This window comes from Canis lupus, chromosome 17, assembly GCF_011100685.1.
Source record: "Canis lupus familiaris isolate Mischka breed German Shepherd chromosome 17, alternate assembly UU_Cfam_GSD_1.0, whole genome shotgun sequence".
NCBI classification, from domain to species: Eukaryota; Metazoa; Chordata; class Mammalia; order Carnivora; family Canidae; genus Canis; species Canis lupus.
The window spans coordinates 54,862,698-54,887,023 of record NC_049238.1 but is presented as its reverse complement, the minus strand read 5'-3'; the positions used below and the strand labels follow the sequence as shown (position 1 = coordinate 54,887,023).

The 24,326-nt window shown below is 46.8% G+C and overlaps 1 protein-coding gene across 1 annotated transcript in view; it reads right to left on the bottom strand.

The window, feature by feature from the left end:
• PTGFRN (prostaglandin F2 receptor inhibitor) overlaps positions 1-24,326 on the bottom strand; it is an 80,030-nt gene that overhangs the window by 20,234 nt on the left and 35,470 nt on the right. The window contains exons 2-4 of the mRNA XM_038561878.1: positions 19,971-20,339; positions 16,234-16,647; positions 11,067-11,447 (exon numbers count right to left, since the gene is read on the bottom strand). Coding sequence (XP_038417806.1) covers positions 11,067-11,447; positions 16,234-16,647; positions 19,971-20,339 — 1,164 coding nt within the window. The remainder of the gene's footprint in view (positions 1-11,066; positions 11,448-16,233; positions 16,648-19,970; positions 20,340-24,326) is intronic.

Here is a 24,326-nt window from a genome sequence, read left to right as displayed (position 1 = left end):
CGGGTAGCATTGTGACTTTTCCAAGAATGATTCAGTGGCCAGGAAATGGAAAGAACTCAAAATCCTCATTCCTTCAAATGTCAGCTTCACAAGCATTTAACTGCAAGTGAGTGTGGACCCCATGGCATACAGGGTTAAACCGACGGGACCCGGCCGGCAAACAGGAACACGCCGTGTCTGTACAGAGACACCACAGCCGCCAGAATGTCACCCTGTCTCTTGCTCCACATAGGCGAGTGTGCTAGGGTTGTAGAGCTTGGGGGTGTCCTGCCTCCTGGGCAGAGGGCTAGCACTCCACATTGCCTCTGCCGTAACCCCGACTGTGGAGGAAATACCATCAAAATGCCCTTACACCGTCTGGTGAGTAAGACAAGGTGTTCCCAAATGACCTTGCATCCCAGGCTTCAGACCCTTTCCGCCTGTTGGACTTTGCCAGAGCAGCCCAGGTGCAGACAGGACAACCAGGTTCCTCTCACGTGGCAAGGACAGCCACGGACTGGCTGTGCACCTGGCATGATCGCATCCCTCTGTTGGGCTGCCCAGGAAGGCTGCACCATTGAGAGTGCTCAGGACACGGCAGCAGTGGCCACTGCCCCTCACAGAGCCCACCTCCCTGGGGGGGCATAACACGAAGACCCTTCACCTATTTCCCTGTTCCCCCAAACAACAAACCAAGGCAGTGAAGAGCAATGGTGAAGAGCCAGGGATCTGGAGGCAGACTGTTGGGATCCTGGCTCTGCCACCTACTCGTTGTATACTTGCGTACATTTCTTAACCTGTCTGGTGCCTCCCTTGTAAAAACAGAGACAGCAATAGTAACTAGCTCACAATGTGGCTGTGAGGATTAAGAGTTAACATATACAGGGGCACCTGGCTGGCTCAGTCAGCAGAGTATGTGCCTCTTAATCTCAGGTTGTTAAGTTCAAGCTCCAGGTTGGGTGTAGAAATTATTTAAAAATAAGATATATTTTATATACTTATATATATATAAATATGTATTTAAAATATATATGAAATGCTTAAACTGGTGCCTAACATGTGCGTATGTATATGTACACATACGTATTAATACACATATACACACACACACATATGTAGGTATTTGTGAACTACTCTTCACCATTTAGAGATTTAAAGAGGTCGGTAACATGCCCGTACAGCTCAAAAGTGGCAGACAGGAATCCGGTGCCCTATCTCTGCTACCTTTGAAGTACATCCTCACCTCTCAGATGAACCAAGCTCTCTGACTTCTTTATTTTTTTTAAGATTTGTATTTATTTGAGTGAAAGAGAGCAAGCGAGCGAGTGTATGCATGCACAAGCGGGGGGGAGGGGCAGAGGGAGAAGCAGGCTCTTTGCTGAGCCGGAAGCCTGACACGGGGCTTGACTGCAAGACCCTGGGATCATGACCTGAGCCCAAGGCAGACGCTTAACCAATTGGGCCAGCCAGGTGCCCCCAAGCTCCCTGTCCTCTAAACTCTGTATTTTCTCACTACCACTGACTGGCTAATGACCTGTAGCAACATGGAATGCCACAACTGGCAACAACACTGCCACGGTACCACCACCAGGAATCTGACCCAGGAAGACAACTCCCCACGGGTCATCACCTCAGCCTGGATGACTAGCACAATCCAAATGGCCAAAGGCAATCTGTTGGATTTCTCTTCTGTCTCCTTATCAGTTACCAGCTCCTAAAAGTAAATCCTTCAGTCCTTCATGGTTTACCTCCTTCCTCTGAGCATATTCCTTCAAAGTGGTACTTTGAAAATAAAGGCTGTCAAAGTTAGAATGAAAGACGGCAGAGAACTGGTGACATATGTGGTCAGAACCCTGGGATACATGGAAAAGGTGGGCACTAGCTCCCACACCAACCACCTGAGCAGCTCTCTCCCTCTCCTTCTACACTCTGGCCTGGCCAAACCCAGGGTCAAGGCCCTGGGAACCTTGGATCAGAATCCAGCTGCTCCCCTGGGTTCTTCCTTAAGCTAGGACCCTAACATGGGCACAGAGTGGGCTTCTAGGCATCTTGGTTTCATGCTTCCATGGCATCACCATATAGCACATCTGTACCCTAATCACCTCACTTCCCACCTCCCTCTGCCAGTGCACTTGCATGCACACACACACATGCAAGCATACATGCACAATCCCACATTCAGACACACATACACCACACTCATACATGTACACATGCAAGACAACACAAGCACACATTCATACACACGCACACCTATGAACACATGCACGTATACATACATACTCTTATATCCACACACACATAAGCACACATTCATACACATACACACATATGCATGCATGCAAATATATACATCCATGCACACAGATAAGCACACATTCATACACATGCACACCTATGCAGCATGCATGCACATACACACTCTTATATCTATGCATATGCACAAGCACACATTCATACACATGCACACCTATGCACACATGCATACATACAGACTCTTATATCCACACACACATTAGCACACATTCATACACATGCACATATACACACACATGCAATACACACATACTTTATCCATACACACACAAGCACACATTCATACACCTGCACACACTTACATCCATGCACACATATAAGCACACATTCATATATATGCATACCTATGCACACATGTACACACATACACACTCATATCCACACACGCAAGCACACATTCATACACACGCATATATATACATGCATGCACATACACACTCATACATGCACGTGCATAAACACACATTCATACACGTGCATACCTATACACACATGCATGCACACACTCTTATGTCCACGCACACACAAGCACACATTCATACACATACACACATATGTATGCATGCACACACATACATATATGCATACACATATATCCATGCACACATACACACACATAGAAGCACATATCCATCCATACACATACATATATACACACATGTGCATGCAGCTGACTCCCACTCTAAACAGACATGGCTATTCTTCCTCCTAACTTCTCAATTATTATTCCTGCTGCCACACCGACCATTCACTCTCCTGAGTCACCTCCACCAGAATTGTGTGCCATCTCTGACTGTCCACTCTGAGGGTCCCTAACTCTCACACGGCTCCCATTCTGGGACTTGCACACAGTACATGCTCTATAAATATTTGTGAACAAAAGTGAAACCTCATGTACACCACCCTCATCTGGGCTCCCTTTGCCTCTGGCCAAGACAACAAGGATAACCTCCAAACCACCTCCAAGCAGAAGATATGGCTTTACCATGTCAGAATGTCAGGAGTACAGGTGGGTTCTGTGTTTTAGTGTACAAAAATTTCCCTTTATTGCTATTTTACAATTATAAATATCGTTGGCAGAGACTGTGCCTATTCTTTGAAATCCATCGTGCACACACGTCTTCTATCTAGCCTTTCCTACTAACGGAGAATGCCTACTTTGAACTCACCTGTCACACCTCGACTTCGTGTTCAACAAGCCTTCACAGAGACCCTACCTCCCACCAGGCTTATGGCTCTCCAAGGATTTTATCTCAATGCTGCCTTGATCTTTGATTATTATTGTATGTATGCCTTATGGACCTTCTCTAGGACTCTGCCCAGGGTCAGGGACTACCTACGTAATTCATCTGCATGTACTATGCCTGCAGTGCCTTGTACATAAAAGATATTAATACACTTGCTCAACTGGAATAAATTTAATACTTTGCATAAAAGTGCTCATTTCTGGGGATCCCTGGGCAGCTCAGCAGTTTGGCGCCTGCCTTCGGACCCAGGCGTGGTCCTGGAGTCCCGGGATCGAGTCCCTCATTGGGCTCCCTGCATGGAGCCTGCTTCTCCCTCTGTCTGTGTCTCTGCCTCTGTGTGTGTGTGTCTCTCTCTCATGAATAAATAAATAAAATCTTTAATAAAAAAAATGCTCATTTCTGGCCTAAGCATTTCACTACTGATTAGCACTATATCCTGCTTGATCTCATCAAGAAATCAGCTAAGAATGCAATGGTGGTTATGTTGCAAAAATGCTTATCAGTTAAGGATGCATGCTAAAGCACTTAATGTCAAAATGACATGTGTCTAGGATAGGTTTTAAATTCTTCCAGAAAAAAAAGTGTGTGTGTGTTTGCATGCATGCACGTGCACAACTGCAGGAGAGAGGAGAGATGAAATAAGATTAGCCAAATACTGGTAATTATGGAAGCTGGTACCTCTTTCTAATTCTGTGTTAAGTTTTTTTAAATTTGTATTTTGAAAAGTTAAAAAAAAAATTAACAACAGCCCACCCGCATTGTAAGCCCTTTCACCAAATACTGAGGCCAGTCTAACCATGACAGCAATACTTCTATTCTTAGAAGTAAGGACCTGCCCCCTAATCTAGCTCCAGGATGCTATCTGCTCCTATGCACACCATCTCCTAAAGCTACGGCCACCAACACTGCAACCCCTTCCCCACCCCCTGCCCAAAGCAAGACTTGGGTTTTTTTTTGGTTTTTTTTTTTTTAATACAGGTCATTAAACTCCCATGTTACCACTTTCAAAAATGGTGAAAAGCTGTCAGAATCCTTGGCTAATTTATTAAAGGAAATTCTCTGAACCTACTGTGTGCATGGACCAGCACTGAAGGTTTTCACATAGATTGCCTCCTTTTTCTTTTCTTTTTTTCTTTTTTTTCAGGTGGTATTTATTTATTCATGAGAGACACAGAGAGAGAGGCAGAGATATGGGCAGAGGAAGACACAGAATTCAGGACGTGATCCCAGGACCCCAAGACGATCTGAGCCAAAGGCAGACATTCAACCACTGAGCCACCCAGGTGTCCTGACTGCCTCTCTCACAATAATTCCGTAAAGATGGTATTATCATCATCCCTGTTTTACAATGACAGTCACAGCAGCTGGCACGGATTGAGGGCTTCTTATATGCCAGGGGCCGAGCTGTACTCTTTCCTTGCATTTTCGATTAAGCCTAACAACCTTATGACAGGTACAATTTTCATGTATGTTTTCCAAATGGAATAAAGAAAAAACAAAGCCAAACAAAACTCAAAGCCCAGACAAGTTGGGTTGGGAGCCTAAGGTCTTGCGCGACATGTGTGAGCAGAATTATGGCCGGGCTCCCACCAGGACCAAACTGCACAGCCTTCTCACACACCTGGTTATTAATGCTTTCTTGAAGCCCACTACGTCCCAAAAGGCAAGAGTGGTAATCATAGCTGAGGCACTAATCCTGAACTGTGTACAACAGGGCCCTGTTCTAATACCCATGTTGAAGCTTCGTTAGCTTGGGAGAGCTAATCAGAGGAGCAAGCTGCCTGCATGAGTTACAGGGAACAGGAGAAGGCGGGCCCTTGTCTTTGTTGATGCAGAGTTCTAGTTTCTTGAACTGGGCAGGTACTCCACCGAGGTAGAGCAAGTTGACGGTCAGAGTTGCTACTCTTGTCATTTGCATAACAATTAAATGTTCCCTAATTTTTTTTAAATGATTTTATTTATTTATTCATGAGAGACACACAGAGACAGAGGCAGAGACAAGGCAGAGGGAGAAGCAGGCTCCATGCGGGGGGCCTGATGTGGGACTCGATCCTGGGACTCCAGGATCAGGCCCTGGGTCAATGGCAGGTGCTCAACCACTGAGCACCCAAGCATCCCTGTTCCCTAACGTTTAAACAGACAAGGCTACAAAAAGTCTGTTGTGTTGGGGAGACACTTGACCCTTCCTTAGTAGAACCTTTATTATGAGGTTGTTTCTAGCATTAGCCTATTTTGGAAAAAATAGTAGTATCCTTTGGATGACCCTTATGCAGTTTTTCTATCTTCATCCTTACTTGCTGCTCCCAGAGGCAGAAGAGTGAATTACCAGATTTGGGAGCAGGGGCAGGAAGGGGCCTGGGTGTGGTCATCTCAACCCCTTCTTGGGAGCAGCAGCTTCCAGGACACACATCCCTAGCCCCTCCATGCCCTGAGACAGACTTGTATGCCTTAGTTAGGTAAGAACTTGGTGCAGGGGCACCTGGGTGGCTCAGTAGTTGAGCGTCTGCCTTCGGCTTAGGGCATGATCCCAGGGTCCTATAAGCACTATAAGTGCTATAAGCACTTCGTGCACATTATTCCACGAAACCAAGAAAAGCAAAGCAACACACCCAACACAACAGGGCTAGAAGATGGTGGAGCAGGACTCCGGGATTGGCCCACATGCTATTCTGTCTTCAGAGGTAACCGTGGACAGAGAGCTGATAATAGCGGCCCCTAATGTTCTGCAGATCTGAATCTTATCTCCCGTGGATGGCACAGAACTCTGAAGTCTCTACCAAGTACTTAGCAGATTAGCAGCTCCTTTTAAAGAAAAATAATTACCTTCCTTGCTGGCACACTGCTGGAAGAGGGGACAGTCCTCTAGTGGGGAAGAATGCAAATCAGGTTTTTAAGACTAAAAAGCCCAACTCAGCTCTGCCTCCTCCTGCTCTTGTAGCTGAAACCCACAAAACCTCCTCCAATTAACACCGCAGAAGTCTGGTACTTTGGGCAGAGACCTCAACCATAAACTGATTAGTATCCAATCCGTGCCAAAGGCTCATTTGAGACATCTGATTGCAGAGAGAGATGGCCTACTATGCAGATTAACTAGCCATTCCTCCACAGATCCTCCAGTTCTAGCCATAAACTAAATTGGATCGACACAAAGCAACGTTTGTCCTCTACGGTAACTCAGCTTCTTACAGAAACTCCTTCACACACTTAAGATTTACGCTCTCAGCTTTTATAGAGAGTGGAGACGAGAAACATCCATTTAAACAATCACTCAGCCTTTCATAAAAGAACAGTTGAAAGCACTGTCCATTATGTTATCCAATGCCCTTACCTAAAAAGGCGCATGATAAATTCAGTGTCAACAAAAAGTTTGGCTCTCCGTTTCCCTTCATCAGAGGTGAACTGTGCAATCACAGTTCTCTTTGCCCCAACTCTTCAAAACTTCAGAGGCAAATTCAGTGCTTGAGTGCAGCTAACTAATGCATCCCAACCACCTTGCGATATCTATCCTGATTTGTTTTTACCCTTTTTCATCTTGATTCTATATCTTACTTTATTTTTTTAAAGATTTTATTTATTTAGCTGACAGAGAGAGCAAGAGAGCACAAGCAAGGGGCACAGCAGAGGAAGAAGGAGAAGCAGGCTCCCCGATGAGGAGAGAGCCTGACGCAGGGCTCGATCCCAGGACCCTGAGATCATGACCTGAGCTGAAGGCAGACACTTAACGGACTGAGCCACCCAGATTCCCCATATCCCTTACTTTAAATTGGGCTTAATTTTGCAGGCCAACTTTGTGTGTGGGTTTTTTTTTCCCTCCTTCAAAAGTAGGACATAAATCCTAGTAAAAGAGGCTTTTTCTTGCCCTCTACAAAATCACCACAGCCACCCAGCTGCTGCAAGTACTCCTGGACTCGCTGGACCCATGCACAGCACTGCCCTGATCTCCATGGAACATATGAGAAGACCCAAATCAGCTTCAACTCCCTCATCTGCTCTGTGCACTAACCCCAAGCAAATAAAGACAAGAATGGCCCAGCTTTTAGGACTCAACGCTCTAGGGTTTCAGGAATAAAGCGGATTCCCAGAGCCAAAATGTTTCCACATAAGATGACAATATTTGGGACATACTTGTCTTGGAACATAATTCTCTGTAAGTCATTCTAAACATTTCTTTTGAAATAAAAGAAACAAGCCTTCACCATTCGGTAGATTCTATTTTCCAAAGACGTCTACAGTAATGTTTCCCATCTTCCATGCCCTTTTGCTGTGTGACCTTGTTACTCTAAGAGATGGGGTCTCTGGGGCGCCTGGGAGGCTCAGTGGTTGAGCATCTGCCTTTGGCTCAGGTTGTGATCCTGGGGTCGTGGGATCCAGGATCACACCCTGCAGGGAGCTTGCTTCTCCCTCTGTCTATGTTTCTGCCTCTCTCTCTCTGTCTCTCATGAATAAATAAATAAAATCTTTTTTTTTTTTAAGAGACATGAGGTCTCTTTCTCTCTGTCCCTTTGAAGCTGAACAGACTCTGTGATGGCCATGACCCATAGAAAGCAGCCAAAGTGACACTGTGCCAAGGCCAGGGCCAGCTTTCAACTGGCTGGGAACATGTACTTCCTGCCTCTTGGAAGCCAGTCACCATGTAAGAAGTGTGACTGTCCCAAGAAGAACATGTTATGAGAAACCCAAGCCACATGCAAAGGGCCTGGGTGAGATGCCACGTGGAGATAGGGAGGGCCAGGAGAACAGTGTCATGCACACAAGAAAGCCATATGGAAGGGGATCCCCATCTCTAGTCGTCCCAGCTGTCCCTGTGTGCATGAGTGATGAACCCTGATGTGTCCTTCCTTAAATCCTGATCCTCAGAATCATAAGCAAAATAAAGATCAGTGATTTTCAGATGGGAATAGTGGCCAGTATCTCACTCACAAGGTTATATGGAAGTCAGATATTTAATGCACATAAAGCCCTTGGACCAGTGCCCAATTTCTAGTAACCGTTTGATAAACAGTAATGATTATTTTTATCGAGCAACAAAACTCAAAGTTCTGTGTTAACACCCACATAAGGAACCAACTTCCTCAAGAACTCTTTTGTGACAATATCCCATAATCACATAACCTAGGATGGCCTACATAAACAGAGTCCTTGACGGGTCACCTGTCTTCCTGTCTTTTTTGGACACTCCTCCATCACCTCCAACAGGCCCCAAGATGCACGCGGTCAGGTATCCACATGCGTGCACCTACAGGTTGTGTATCCAGAGACAACAATCCTATGGCATCAGGCCAGGCCCATCCATCTCTGGAGGTCCTAGGGAAAGGTCTGCAGCTGTACTCCTGCCCAACTCGCCTCCTGAATGAGTGTCCAAGCAGCTGTAATGGTGTGAGTCATAGGCAGGGTTAGGAGGAGATTCAAGAGGAAGAAAGAAGAATGCAAGCGGTTTTTCTACCATTTACGCTCCCAGAAGGTTTACCCATGTGCACATATCTCTGCATATTCTCTAAGTTAATTGTCACTGCTTTCTTTGCAATTCTTGTTTTCCTGTGCACATACTTGAGCACAGCCAAGAGCTCAATTCAGCCAATGTTTACTGAGTGTGCCCTTCATGTGCAAAACGACGTGCAAGGTGCGGGTCCTGCATACCTCCCATGGGTCAGCATAAAGCAGGCTGGTGACTTTCAGGACAGTGGTTTTACTGGCACTCTGCAGGAAAACAAACAACTGGATCCCCAGGATAATAATGGAGCCTTTTCCCACAATTTAATCTCTTCATTTCTTCTCACCCTCTGGAGAACATCACCACCAACAAACCCCTTCCAGTTAAAAGAGCCCATTCCCTCCCGGAGCAACCCTCCTGCTTTCTGACACTCCCACTCCCCACCCCCACCCACGTCTCCCCCAGGCACATCTCCCCCAGGCAATGCTGGGATCAGAACGACAGCACTTCAAAGAGGCCCTCACACTGGAGTGCAGACCAGGCTTTCAAAAAAAAAAAAAAAAAAAAAACCAGCACCAGAGCTGATTCTAAGTTGGAGGGGGAGGGGGTACTGGGAGTCAGCGCAGGGATTTGACAGCAGCACACAATGCACGGAGGATCAGAGCCGTGAGACAAATTCAGCTCCAGAGATGAAAAATCTTCTTTTCGGTGCTGACAACATCTGTTTTATTTTGAAGGTTGCTAAGGAGAGTTCTAGCTGGGCCAACATTGTTCCAGTTCAGTACTTCCTAGCGAGAGTCTCGCACAGGGTTCAGACGGCAGGAATAAAAAGCTCGCCAGATAAAGCCTGTGCCTTTTACTGTGCAGATATCAAAGAATCACTTTGCTACCAGGGATGATTAACACCCTGCCTGGTCTCACTCTGAATTGGCCAAGCTTCTGCTCACTCTCTTCTTCCACTTCACCCTGCCCCCTCGGTCCCCACTTGCCAACTCCCCCACTTTGCCAAATAAAGGCCCAAATAAAGGCGTAATAGGGAGAAACAGACAGTGAATGTGCCACTAACCCAGGAGATTTTGATGCAGAGACCAGGAAGAGCACAGCGTGAGATGCGGGTCATGGTGGGAGGATGCTCAGTATCAGACAACAGGGGAAATGATTTCTTGGCCTTTAAAGATCTGGTTCGCCCACTAACGTCAGAGGGATGCCAAATAGCCACAGGACAGCAGAGAGATCGAGCTCAAGACAGCAGGGTAGGCTCATCTCCACCTTTGGACGAGGTAGGAAGGGAAACACCCCATCCTCCAATCAACCCTGTCCTGCTTAAGGCTTAACCAGTAATTAATCACAAGATAGTGATAAAAATGAAGAACGTTGGGCCTGCAGGGCAAGCATTTAGTGAAACGAGGGGCAGGGAAGATGACAGTGGTAAAAAAGAAAGGTATGACAATTTCACATATATGGCAAGCAGTTATAAAGTGAGGACCTGGTGGCCCACAGTTGAGAGCCACTCTGCTCCTCCACTGGGGACTTGTAGCGGGTGCAAGAGCCTGGGGAAACAGGAAGGCCATGCTATTTAACTGGTATCTACAAATAAAATCATTGTGGGATTCCAGGGCATGGGGGGGGGGGGTGCAAAAAAAACCCAAGCACATTCCGTTAGCTCAAGGAATTCTTTCTGCTCTGGACTTTAGGAAACCACCACCTCCTGCCAGAGAGCACCTCAGAGTCTAGGAAAAGGAAAGGAAGAATGGCAGTGTTCTGGCTCCAACAAAGATCCATTTCAAAGAGCCATTCAGCAGGGCCGACCCTGCAAATCTTGACAACAAAAGGAAACTATATCCTCTCAAATGAGGGTATTGAGACAACTAAGGCCACATTATCTAAACATTTCCCTTGCCTGCCAGATTCTGTTTCAGCCTTCTTTGCTCTCCTCCCCACCCCCAGCTTGGGATCTGTCCAGGCTCAAGTACGCTCACCCTGATGTAAAGAACGCCAAGATAACGCAAAAGGCACAGTGCACTGACTCATCCTCATCTCCCAGGGAAGGGAGCAAGCCAGAGAGGCTAAGAGCCATCTTCCCAACCACTCACCTAGCCTGGTCACGTCCACACTGGCAGGGGCAGACCTGGCTTCGGCCACCTTGTGCCAGCTCCTGTTGTGTCCGGGTGCCCAGAGTGCCACGTGGCAGAAATAGTAGCCAGAGTTTTCTTTGCTAACATCTCGAACCAGTAAATGGTAGGAGCGTGCATCCACATGACTCAAAGCAACGTGGGGAGAGCTCTGCACCAGGGAATCCCGGTCCAGCCGTGCCAACATGAGGGAGCCAGGCAAAGTGCCATCCGGTGTCCTGCTAAAGTACCATGTCACCTCAGGTCGGACGTCATCTGCTCGGTCTGTTGTGATGTTGCAGGTCAGATCCAGCTCCTTTCCCTCAGCCACAGACATACTCCTGGCCACGGCCGCTCGTAGAACTTAAAAAATGAAAAAAAAAAAAAAATCTAGATAATCTGTGTTATGTGTGCCCCTCCTCCCCTTTAGATCATCTCCTTTTATGTTCTTATTTATGGCATTAAAGTTAGAAGGTTTTGTACCAAAACTGTAAGCGCTTGAGAAGTATTTACTGAATAAATAAAGGAAACCATAACGTATTTCTTTTCATTCCATGAAAACACTAAGAATGGGAAACACTTACATACACTTACAATATGCCAGGCACTGTTCTGAGTGCCTTGGAAATGTTAACCTTCAAAACGGCCCTAGGAGGTAACTACTATTTTTATCTTCATTTTACTGATAAGGAAACTGAAGGGCAGAGAAGTTAAGTAACTTGCCCAAGGTCACACAGGTAAAACACAGCTGAGTTGGGATTTAAAAGTAGGCTGTCTGCCTCCAGGGACCCTGCTCTTAACCGTTAACACTTGTTTGAAAAGAAGATGGACTTCACAAAACTAAAATTGTACTTTCTCCATGTGCATGATAAGACTTGGGTGATTTTACAGAGAAAGGACAGTTCAGTTCTGACTTGGGGACCAGGGATTTGGCATTGGAGGCTGGAGTGCAGGAGGTGAGGGTACAACCATCTTCTGGGTAAAAGAGTTGAAAATCCTAAACAGAAGGACCAGGAAAATGAAACCAGACAAAAATGCCTTATGAGTCAAGCCTTCAAAATGCAATGCAATGGAATAGACGTAGAGCATCATTTATTCTATTAGGCATATCTGCCTTAAAGTCAAACATAAAGCATATTCTAAAACCAAAACACAATGACTCTTGGATTATCCACGCTGCTGCCTTCTCACACGAGTGTGGATAATTAAAAGTAGACTATATTTAGATGAAGCACTGAAGTATCTAGTGTCACAGTCTCAAGGCAGATCTGGTTTCAGCATTCCCCTGTCAAAGCTTTTTACATGGAAACATTTTACGTTACTGAAGTTGTTTTTTTTTTTTTTTTTTTTTTAAGAAGCCGAACATCTGTAATCAGAGTAGAAAAACATTCGACTTGTGCTAATGCTCTGGGAACAACCCCTTCGATGAGAAATAGCTAACACTTCCCAGGGGATTCAAGTGGAGGCACAGCCCTGGTCTTCATCAGTGGCTCTCCTGAGTAAGCTCAGCAACAAAGGCTGGTGGCAGGTTCAGAAAAGGCCGAACCCCACAGGCCTTGTTGCCCTTCAGAGCGGACTGCTTTCCTATGCCTATTTCCAAAGCCTGACAACATTTCCCACAAGCCCTTCAGGCCAAGTTCAAGACCCACTTTGACAAATACAGAAAATGAGATGGGTAGAGTATTTATAAAAGGAAATTTAAAAGTCTGATTTCTCACCTTCACCCACCCTCCAAATTCTTCCTCCTCCTTCACCTCCTTAAAGGGGCTAAAGGTAATTTGAGGGCATCTTTTGAGAGGAGTCCGTATGGAAACCACTGCTCCGAGCCTGCACTGTGGTTCTGACAGTCCCATGTACAATGCTTACGGTTAGGGCTGCTGGAATACTGCTGGAGTCCCTCTGTGCCAGCCGGAGGCAAAAGGTGGCTCAGGAGGGAAGGAGGTGAGTGAAGAAGGGCTAGACATGCAGCTGTGGATTGTGCATATGGAGAAACCAGATTCTTAGGTTTAGGAATATCGGCAGAAATGTCTCTTCAGTGGAAGAATTCACTTTGCAATCTTCTCTCTGCAAGTTGCTAAATAGCTTGCCACGTAACTGACCATTGTTCCCCGTATGTTCTGGATTGGGAGGGGTTCATGGTTGGGAGACAGGATGGAGAAGGCAGAAGAAAAAAAAAAGATTTCTAAGGACTCATAATGCAAGGGGGCACCCCAGACAAAGCCTGTGGTGGTGAAGATTTCTCCTATTGGATATAACTGCGTCCATAAATTAGACACCAAGATCTGGGCGTGAACCAGACCACTCCTGACATTGGGGCGGGGGGGGGGGGGTGGTTAATCCCACATACGTAACACAGCCCCACTGTTTAGGTAGCTTTGGGCTGTTTATCATAACAGTGCTATAAGATTTTTAAGAAGCTAGCTATGGATATTGCAGGTGTTGACAAAGAGAGAAAAGCCAGCACTCTAGTGTGGTGGTTCCTAACCTGGGTCCAAGATGACAATTTAGCAAGTCTGTGACCCAGGCGGAAAAACATCTTATCGTTGTTTTGACTAATCTCTACCTGAAATATAGCATCTGCTCTCACTACGAAACTAAGTGAAAAACCACTAATGGTATTATCTGTCCCTGGAACTCTGGCCCAACAGAAATCATAAATTGTTTCAAGTTACATTGCAATTGTTGCAAATAATATCTTAAAGAATCATTTGCATTCATTGCTACTTGGGAAATTACAGTGGTTGTTAAACCTGCCACTATATATTACTTAAGGCATTAACAAAGCCCAATATTATTACTATATAAAAAAATTTGTCTTAAAATATTTTGATACCTATTCCAATACAATCATTTTCCTTTGTCATCTTATAGACAATTTACTGAACTAAAACACGTTAATTCTGAAGAGGTCTGTGGGCTTCAAAAGACTGTCAACAAGCCCATGGGACTGGACACGCCAGGGTGGCTCAGTGGTTGAGCGTCTGCCTTTGGCCCAGGTCGTGATCCCGGGGTCCTGGGATACCGTTCCACCTCAGGCTCCCTGCATGGAGCCTGCTTCTCCCTCTGCCTCTGTCTCTGCCTCTTTCTCTCTTTCTCTTTCTCTCATGAATAAATAAATAAAATCTTAAAAAAAAAAAAAAAAAAAGGCAGCAGCAGCAGCCCATGGCATAAAATGGTTACAAAACCCAGGCTCAAATGACAGCCAGATGCTATTAGGTGCCTAAGAGGTTCAGAGTTGTCAAGTCTTACACTCAATATTATGGGTTTTATGGCCTATTTGAAATAAAATATACCTTTACAATTGAAATAGCACATAAAAAGATAACTTGTTGCAAATCTGTTGTTTTTTTTTTTTTAAAGATTGATTGATTGATTGATTCATTAGAGACACACACAGAGAGAGGTGGAGACATAGGCAGAGAGAGAAGCAGGCTCCATACAGGGAGCCTAACTAAGGTGGGACTCAATCCCAGGACCTTGGGATCATGACCTGGGCCGAAGGCAGGCACTCAACCACTGAGCCACCCAGGCGTCCCACTTGTTGCAAATATGAAACTCTTAACCCTTCTGACCCCGGAGAACAGTTGTGTGATGCAAGGTAAATATCCCAGTTTCTTAGGACAGATTGATCACTTCCTTAAGGGAAGGTGACCTGAGTCCACTAAGAAAGTGATTTCTTTTTTTTTTTTTTTTAAGATTTTATTTATTTATTCATGAGACACACACACACACACACACACACGGGGGCGGGGGGGAGGCACAGACACAGGCAGAGGGAGAGCAGGCTCCACGCAGGGAGCCTGACATGGGACTTGATCCTGGGTCTCCAGGATCACACCCTGGGCTGAAAGCGGCGCTAAACCACTGAGCCACCCGGGCTGCCCAGAAAGTGATTTCTGTAACCAGTAGAACCAAGACTGACCATGACGGGTAGTCCCTTTCCTCGGCAAGAGCACCTCCCACCTCACTGCTGGCTGCAGTCACCCAGGAACCCCAGTCCTGCTTTTGACAAAATCTAATTCCTGTGCAGTGGTATACCCGCAGAGTGAAGTGCTCAGGACCATGTAGCCCACAGAGGAAAAATACTCCTCACGAGTACTATCTCCTGCTTCCCTTCTCATCTGAGCTACAGAGCGGCCACATGTTCACATTTATATGCAAGAAATGAGTCTGCCCATGGTCTTCCCAGTTGACAAAGCAGGAGGACACAGCGACAGATCTGGAGATGTCAGACTCCGGGAAAACCAGGGACAACCATCCATCCACAGCAATGACCTCATCCTGACATGGTCTCTTTATGCTGTCTCTGCCAAAGCTGGAGGAGGCTCTAAGAGGCCTGGGGACATTCCTCAAGCACTTCTGACCCCGGGGCGCAGACAGAGCTGATCACCCAGTATAGGTTCTTTATTAATGCTTATTGGACACTAGGTCAATAATAACTTTTCTTTTTACGGATTTTCTAAAATGTATCTTGTATTTTCTTACTTTCTAGCAGGACTAAGAAAGTGTGTGTGTGTTTCTTCAAAAACAAAGCTTGGTTCACAGGTGAGAGGACACAGGACTTCTTGCAGGGAGACAGACCCCAGGGCTATATGCACGCTCCTGGGATAAGTGTCATACACAAAACAAGAAGAGGCCCAGCTTGAGAGAAGTCTCACCTAGCTGGGATGGCACATCTGAGGAGACTTGAAAGGCACATCTAGAGGACTGAAGGAAGACCAGACATGTGGGGTGAGCCAGTTGCACATCCAGAAATTCAGGAAACACTCCATTAAGACAAAACAAGACAAAGGGAGCAGAGTGGGGGAAGCTCTGCCCCAAAGCCCCCTCTGAACACCAGGTCAGACCTCATTGTGGCACTTAAAGGGCCTTCATCTGTCAGCCAACAACCGTCTTACAGGCGAGCGTCCCAGGAGTACGAATCCAGACAGAGGCAGCTGTAAAGCAAAGCTTAGGGCCTCGGCACCAAAAATGCACCCTCGCCAAACTCACCACCATCCGACCTGGCCCCCCCCGGCCCCTGGACTCGAGGCCTCACCCGACCTGCACAAACCTGGCCAGCAAGGCCCACGGGCCCGCCTGGGTCGTTCCCCCGCCACCCGCCAGAAACCAGGGGAGCGCGCTCGGCCCGACGGTTGCAGAGGCTCACCCGTGGGCTGGATCAGCACGGTGGCCACTTCCACGGCCTTCTCTTGAATCTCCTGCCAGCCGCCCTGCTCTCCGATCCACTCGCTGACCACGCACCGGTAGGAGCCCTGGTCCGAGGCCAGCGCGCGCGCCACCGACAGGCGGTAGCCGTCGCCGCCCACGGTGTCCAGGCGCACGTCGCCCGCGCGGTAGCGCTGCTCGTAGCCGGGCCCCGGGCGGAAGCGGCCGTCGTGGCTCAGGCCCAGCACGCTCCTCCGGGCCGCGCCGCGCCGCAGCTCCCACAGCAGCGCCAGGTGCGTGTGCAGCGGGGACGCCGTGGACGCCGCGCAGCGCAGCTCGAACGGCTCGCCCAGGCGCAGGCTCAGGTCCGGGGCGGGCGGCGGGCCGGCACCCACGCGCAGGGCATCGGCCAGCACTGCGGGGAGGAAGCACAGCCATCAGACGCCTCGCCCCCCTGCCCCTGCCCCTGCCCCTGCCCCTCCCGCCTCCGTGGGCTCCTGCCCCCTCCAGGGCCCTCTGCGCCCTGGCCCTGTTCTGATGCCCACGGAACAAGGGGGGGGGGGGACACGCTCTCCCACTGTAATTCGGGTGTAATCTCAGCTGACTTTCTGATCTGAACAAGGAAAAAACAAACGAAAAAGGGGGAAAAAAGAACAAGGAAGGGGAGAAAAGGAAAAAGAGGCACTAAAAGGACCCTTACTCCCACCAGCACTGGGCAGAGCACCCTCCCCCTTTTGGGAGCTATGCCTTGGGTATGTGTTTCTGCCACCCCTGAGCAAGCTACTTTACTCCCCTCTGCCTCAGTTTCCCCAGCTCTACAAAGGGATGACGACTGGACCGGTCTGGGGGGAGGGCAGTGGGGTGGGGGGAGGAGGATGACAGCTGGAGTGAGAAGCTGAGGTGCTTGGCACTCAGCAATAGTGGTAAAATAACTGGCTGGTACCGTCCAACACTCCTGTGGCAGGGCACCTGGCTACAGCAGGGAGGCTGAAGAATCGTCTACCAGCTAAAGCAACATGATCCCAAGAGGGCAAAAGCACAGCCAAGAGCTGCCTGTGGCCTGAGGCCTGGGAAATGCATTAAGAATAACTAGGATAGGGCAGCCCCGGTGGCTCAGCGGTTTAGCACCGCCTTCAACCCAGGGTGTGATCTTGGAGACCAGGGATCGAGTTCCACGTCAGGCTCCCAGCATGGAGCCTGCTTCTCTCTCTCTCTGTATCTCAAATAAATAAATAAATAAATAAATAAATAAATGAATAACTAGGGTGAGCAGAAAGTATGTGCAGGATAGGAACCAGTCAAAGGAAGCAGAACCCTCAACTGGGTACCCTGTATTAGGGCCATTTGGGAAAAGCCTGGCTCTTTAGAGTCTAGAATAAGGGGACCAGAAATCAAGAAAGTATTGGTGGGGGAAAAAAAACTAAAGTAGGGATCCCTGGGTGGCTCAGTGGTTTAGCACCTGCCTTTGGCCCAGGGCGCGATCCTGGAGACGGGGGATCAAGTCCCACATCAGGCTCCCTGCATGGAGCCTGCTTCTCCCTCTGCCTGTGTCTCTGCCTCTCTCCCTCTCTGTGTCTCTCATGAATAAATAAATAAAATCTTAAAAAAAAAAAAAAAACTAAAGTATTGGTGAGTGCTACTGAGGAAAGGGAAGAGATAATCAAGATAACCAGAGAGGAGGCTCTACCAAGGCTCTACACTCTTAGGCTCCTCTATGAGCTGGATAAAAGAATCCTCAAACGCTACTATTCGTTAGGTCTTTGGTTTTTCTTGAAATTCCACTTAGAAACGAATTTGTGTCCTTGAGGAAAAGAACTGCTTCATTTTTAGAAAGGCCTAACCCAAAGACAATTGTCTACTGCAAAATGAATATAATGACCTAGTATATCCGTCAGTCTGCGAGTCCAGTTAACATGACTCCGTTCTCGTAGTCAGATATCTGTCAACACATGGCTGAATGGTTTCAAGACCCACAGAGCTGACGGCCAGACAGACCGTGGGCCACGCGTGGCAGCCACCAGAGGCCCTACCTGGGCAGCCAGCCAGTCTCATTCATGGCCATCTAACTGCTTTCCTCACCCAAGAAAAGCTGCTTCTTTGCTCCTTCCTTCCTAAGACTGGAGAAGAAACAGGAAGACACTGGGGGACAGGGTCCCAGCGAATTCTCCTGCTGCCCCCTACTCCTCAGGATGAGAATTACAGGGGAGACAGGTGTGCATCTGACCTAACAGAGGTACAGTATGTGTGTGATAACTAAAAACACACATTATTTACCTGCAATGCAAGAATGTCTCACGAGACTTTTTCTAACAAAACAGCTTTAGGATTTTCTATAAGGAAGAGGTGAGGAAAGAGGTAGATTCCATGTTTTAGTACCTCCATAATGGATATGGTTGTTTTACTCCCTCATGGGTCGAATGTGGGGAACAGCACCTGAGACATGGCAGGGTTCTGTACATCATTACAGAGGGGATGAATACCTGGATCAGCCCCTTCTTCTTAGATCATCACGTACATCTTCTCCTTTCCCGATTGTTACCTACACTCCCTACTCTGATATAAATACTTTTTGGAATAAGGCAGGCTACAAATAAATGTGTAATTAAGTAATAATAACAATAATCAGCTTTCTATGTTGTTGGCCCCAAACATCTTTCTATGTTCTTGCTCATTTGCCAATCAGCTGTATGATTTTTGGGCAAGTAATTAACCTCTCTATGCTCTTCCATTTCCTCATATGTAAATCAGGGAAATATCCTGCCTGATATTCTACATGGGGTTCAGAGAATTGAATGTGGGAAAAAATCTAATAGGATTTGGAAAATGGAAAAACACAAAACAAAACCCAAAAAACCCTAAACCTTCCAGAAACATAAGGTTTGATTCTCTGCAGAATGAGAACAAAAAGTTAGTAGGGTTCCATCATAAGGTAGCAGTGACTACATCGTTCTTTCTCTACATACAACCCACCCAAATTCCAGAACGAGTGGGCACTTATTTTTAAGATTTTTTATTTATTTATTCATGAGAGACACAGAGAGAGAGGCAGAGACACAGGCAGAGGGAGAAGCAGGCTCCTTGCAGAGAGCCTGACGTGGGACTCGATCCCGGGTCTCCAGGATCACCAGGATCACGCCCTAGGCTGCAGGTGGCGCTAAACCGCTGCACCACCAGGGCTGCCCACAAGTGGTCACTTAAATCATGAAGGACACAAACAAAGACATGAGCTTTGAAGTATCTGATATTCCCATCAAAGTGAATGTCATCATAACCATCAAAGTGAATGTCATCATAACCATCACCTTTTCATTGCAAACCTTAGGAATGCTGACTCTGGAATTGCTCTGAGGCCTGATACATGCTAACTCACCTCGTCCTCACAACGGTTAAGGGAAGCACTGTTTTGTAGAGGAGGAGAACGGGCCACATGGGCCATGCCATGCCCACGGCCACACAGCTGACAAATGGTAGAGCCAGCCATTGGACCGAGTGCAGGCTACCCGGCAGAGAGCTGGGCCCTGCCACTGTACCAGCCACGGGTGGTCCAGAATCGTGATGAAGAGAAAGGGCCCTCACGGGTGGCCTGGCCTAGCCTCTGCTTTGAATCAGTCAAGTAAGAGACCTCTGTACCTTGGCCAGGGGCGGGGGAGGGGGCAGAGTCCCAGAGGAGTTAAGTTTCTCAACAAAGCAGAGTGGCAGAGAAAAGTCTGGCCCCAGACAGGATGAGTGAGGACATACCTTTAACCTGTACCGTGTCCTCATAGTTGCCTTGGACGGTGGCATCTGTGCTGGGGGTCGAACACTTGTAGTGGCCCTGGTCTGAGGGCTGAACGTTCTTTATGTGCAGCTCCACAGCATCATTGGCGGTCCTTCTCAACGCGATCTCGCCCCTCTGCAGGCGCTCCCGGTACAGCTGGGCTGGGAAGCCCACCTCCCAGGTGCTGGCCAGCTCCACAAAGCCGGTCCCCGAAGACGAGAAGCTCCAGTCAAAGTTCTGCTCACTGGGGCCGTCGTAGTCGCTGACGTTGCAGGGGATGACCAGCTCGGTGCCCACCACCCGCACCAGGCTCCCCGTGGGGACTCTCACCACACGCCCTCTGCAGAGTGCTGCAACGACAAGAGAGGAGAGTCACAGGAGGTCATCCCAGTCATTTTAGTGCTCCTGCTCCCAGGCTCATGGCAAAAATGGGACACCTGGCCAGCTGGGAGAAATGGTGTGCTGCTAGGGCCTGAGCAGACAGGAGATGAATAAGCCCATTCCTAGACCCGTGAGCCAGGAATACCACCCCGAAACAAGTGCCTCGCCCAAAACAGTTTCCTAGGATTGATAGGGAAGAAGACAAGTATTAAAAGTAGGCTAACCATATAAACCTGAATAGCTTCTTACCTCCCGTAACTATTTAACATACCATTGTCACTCAATGTGATGTAGAAATATTTTAGGGTTGGTGTGAAAGAAAAGGACACAGCTAATCAAGTATTTACATTTCTGCCCACCCTGGATCAACCCTCATCCTTAGAGACCATTCCCTAGGGCTCCTGAGACCTGATTTACAATGATGGATGCCAATTTTCAAACCCTAGAGCAGCCTGCTGATAAAAAGATTTAACTCTGGTGATCTGACATTGCCTATAAATTAATATTAAAATATGACGACTCCACCAAGTATTAATTTTCTATTTTCTGGCTCATTTCCTTCTCTCTCTACTCTTCACCCTGATCTAAATTCAGAATGAGGGTAGGGAAGCACAAAGGGAGACAGTGCTTTGCCTGGCTGGTTGCTGGGCGTTGTTAGGAATGCAGCAGCTTGCTGGGGATGATGAGTTCAGTGGACAAAGCCAAGTGTTTACTGGTACTCCCTGTCCCAAGGGCACATACCTCCCAGGACTCATAGGACCCTAGGGACCCTAACACCTGCAGGTCCTTTAAGAGGTCATCTTTGCTGTGAACTTCAGTGTGATTTTGTAGTGCATTTCTTATCTGTGCAGAGCATTTCAATTTGGACCATTTTCTATGAACAGGTACAGCGCTAAGGCAAACGGGAAACCATGGGCTCTGAACTCCAGGAGACCTAAGTTCGTTTATTTATTTATTTTTAAAGCTTTTATTTATTTATTCATGAGAGACAGAGACACACAGAGAGAGAGAGAGAGAGAGAGAGAGAAAGGCAGAGACATAGGCAGAGGGAGAAGCAGGCTCCATGCAGGGAGCCCGACGTGGGACTTGATCCCGAGATTCCAGGGCGATGCCCTGGGCCGAAGGCAGGCACCAAACTGCTGAGCCATCCAGGGATCCCCATTTATTTATTTTTCTTAATTCAAAATTTCCTTTATTTTGTATTTCAGTGACATAACACAAAACAAAACACCTGCATTCCGCACATATTCCTCATGCTGGGATAAGGGCACATTTGTTAAGTCTCTCTAAAGTAACTTCTTCAATATTAACACCAGGCATAGCTACTATGTTACTGAGAAACATCACTCAGGGCACCTGGGTGGCTCAGTCAATTGAGCTTCTGACTCTTGATTTCAGTAGTCTCAGGACTGCGAGATCCAGCCCCACCTTGGCCCTGCACTCCCCTTGGACTTGGTTTGAAGTTCTCTCTCCCTCTCCCCCTGCTCGAGTTCTCTAAAATAAATACATAAAATATTATTTGTTTTTAAAAAATCACTCAAGGGGTGCCTGTGTTTGGCTCAGGTCGTGATCCTGGGGTCCTGGGATTGGGCTCCCCGCGGGGAACCTGCTTCTCCCTCTGCCTGTGTCTCTGCCTCTCTGTGTGTCTCTCGTGAATAAACAAAATCTTAAAAAAAAAAAAAATCACTCAAAAAGTATAAGAATTTTGAAAAGGATACTCAGTTTTAAAAAAATGGAATAAAATCAACACTATACTAACAATTATAATGGAAAGAAAAAGCATGAAGTCGTTAGAACTATCAGAAAGAGCTCATTCCTGATACAAATAGATTATATTTTTATAAAGGAAACAGTTATGTTTTATACAGAAATCACACACAAAATTGAGTAATTATCCCAAAAAAGCTTAGTTCCAAGAGCAACTACCACACCAGACTTACCCTCACATATAAACTCTGAAGGAGACCTAAGTTTAAATCTGAGAGACTGACCTCTCTCACCATTGGCTTCCTCAACTATGAAATAGGGCAAGAAAGATTTATTGAATTTGTGCAATAAAATGCCTGGCTGAGAGTCTGCCATATAATAAGAGCTCAATGAGATGGGAACTTCTATGATGTCTTTTCAATTTTGTATTTTTATAATTTGTTGCGGATGGAGTTATGCTTCCCCCAACAAAACTCATATGATGAACCCTAGCTCCCAGGACCTCAACAAGTGATCTTATTTGGGAATGGGGTCACTGCAGATGTTTTCAGTTGCTGTTAGACATCATTGGTTGAGGTCATATGAGAATAGGGAGGGACCCTAATCCAATGACTAGTATCCTTAAAAAGGGAAGCCAGCACACAACATGCATCCAGGGAGACGCCAAGTGAAATGAAGGCAGGGATGGGGGTGAAGCATCTACAAGTCAAAGAATATCCAAGATGGTCCACACACCACCAGAGGCTGGTGAGGAGGCCTGGAGCAGAGACTCTCCGTGATGCTCTGAAGGAACCGACCCTGCTGACAAGCAGGCTGCTAGTCTCCAGAGGGGCAAGAGAGTACATTTCTGCTGGTTAAGCCACCCAGTTAGTGATTCCTTGTGACAGTGGCCCTAGCAAACTAATATACTATTGTTGCTTGTTTTCAATGATTTAATTCATGTTTTTCAAAGTCAAAGTTGCCTTTCAGTAGTTGTGAAATGAATTTATAGTGGTTGTGACCAGAGTATGTGTGTGTGTGTCTGAATACAATTAAACAAAAGAGGAACTATTAGAGTCCTCTGCATTTAGTAAGGAGTACATACTGTTTCATTAAATTTTGTTAAGTACACAAAGTTGTGTGTACCAGATTATGATGAAAACATTTATCTTAATTTGTGGTGGGGTAAAAAAGAAAAAAAGTGTTGAACACTCCTTAAAAGCCATCTTATTTTCTCCTCCCCCTATCATTCTCTTTGAAAAGAGAAAAAGGGGAATGCCTGGGTGGCTCAGTGGTTGAGCATGTGCCTTTGGCTCAGAGCATGATCCTGGAGTCCTGGGATCAAGTCCCGCATTGGGCTCCCTATGGGGAGCCAGCTTCTCCCTCTGCCTATGTCTCTGTCTCTCATGAATCAATAAATAAAATCTTAAAAAAAAAAAAAAGAAAAAGAAAGAAAGAAAAGACAAGGGAAAAAGAAAGCATCCATAAGAGAGAGATGGGGAGAAGGTTAGTGTGTGCTCTGAGCAGGGGGCTCTCTGACAGCCTGGCCGGGGATGGGTCTAGACTGCTGCCAAGTTCAAAGAAAGGATGTGGTACCCAAAAGCACTCTCTTTAAAAATAGAGTTACTGGTGCTAGCGACTCAAGACTATGGGTTACATCTCTTCCTGCAGATAACAGAACCAACCCCAAATATTCTTACAGAGTGTCTGTAGTGCTGTAGTGCTGAAACATGCTGCTTTCTTCCTAAGGCAACTCAATGCCTAGAGGATGACACCCATGACCTCATACCTACTACTTCTGACAAACATGCAGCATATCCGTGCCTGCTACCCAGGGTTCCTCAACTGTTCCTCAGATCTGGCTGACGCTGAATGTCCCCATCCCATGGATGGACACTGGCTGAAACCAGGTCAATCAGGATCCTCCTGGCTCATTTTTGCTGAAGCTACTCAGAAATTTTTACTTCCTTTAGAATCAGGGTACTATATGGATGATTTGTGAAAAAAGAGTCCAAGATGGTTGTGTATGAAGAACCTGAACTCACCCTCTCTCAAGGACACATGAAATCAACAGCCACATACAGATAATTTCCCTTTGGAAGATTTAAAAACTAGATTAACTGCTCTCACAACAAAAGATAAAAGGACTTCACTGAATGGTTAGGAGAGATGACACAGCCTTACAACACACCCACCCTCACTGCAGTGACATGCAAGAGGGAAGGATCTCACCAGACAGGCACTTCTCCTGGAGGAGTAAGGGGTCAGTG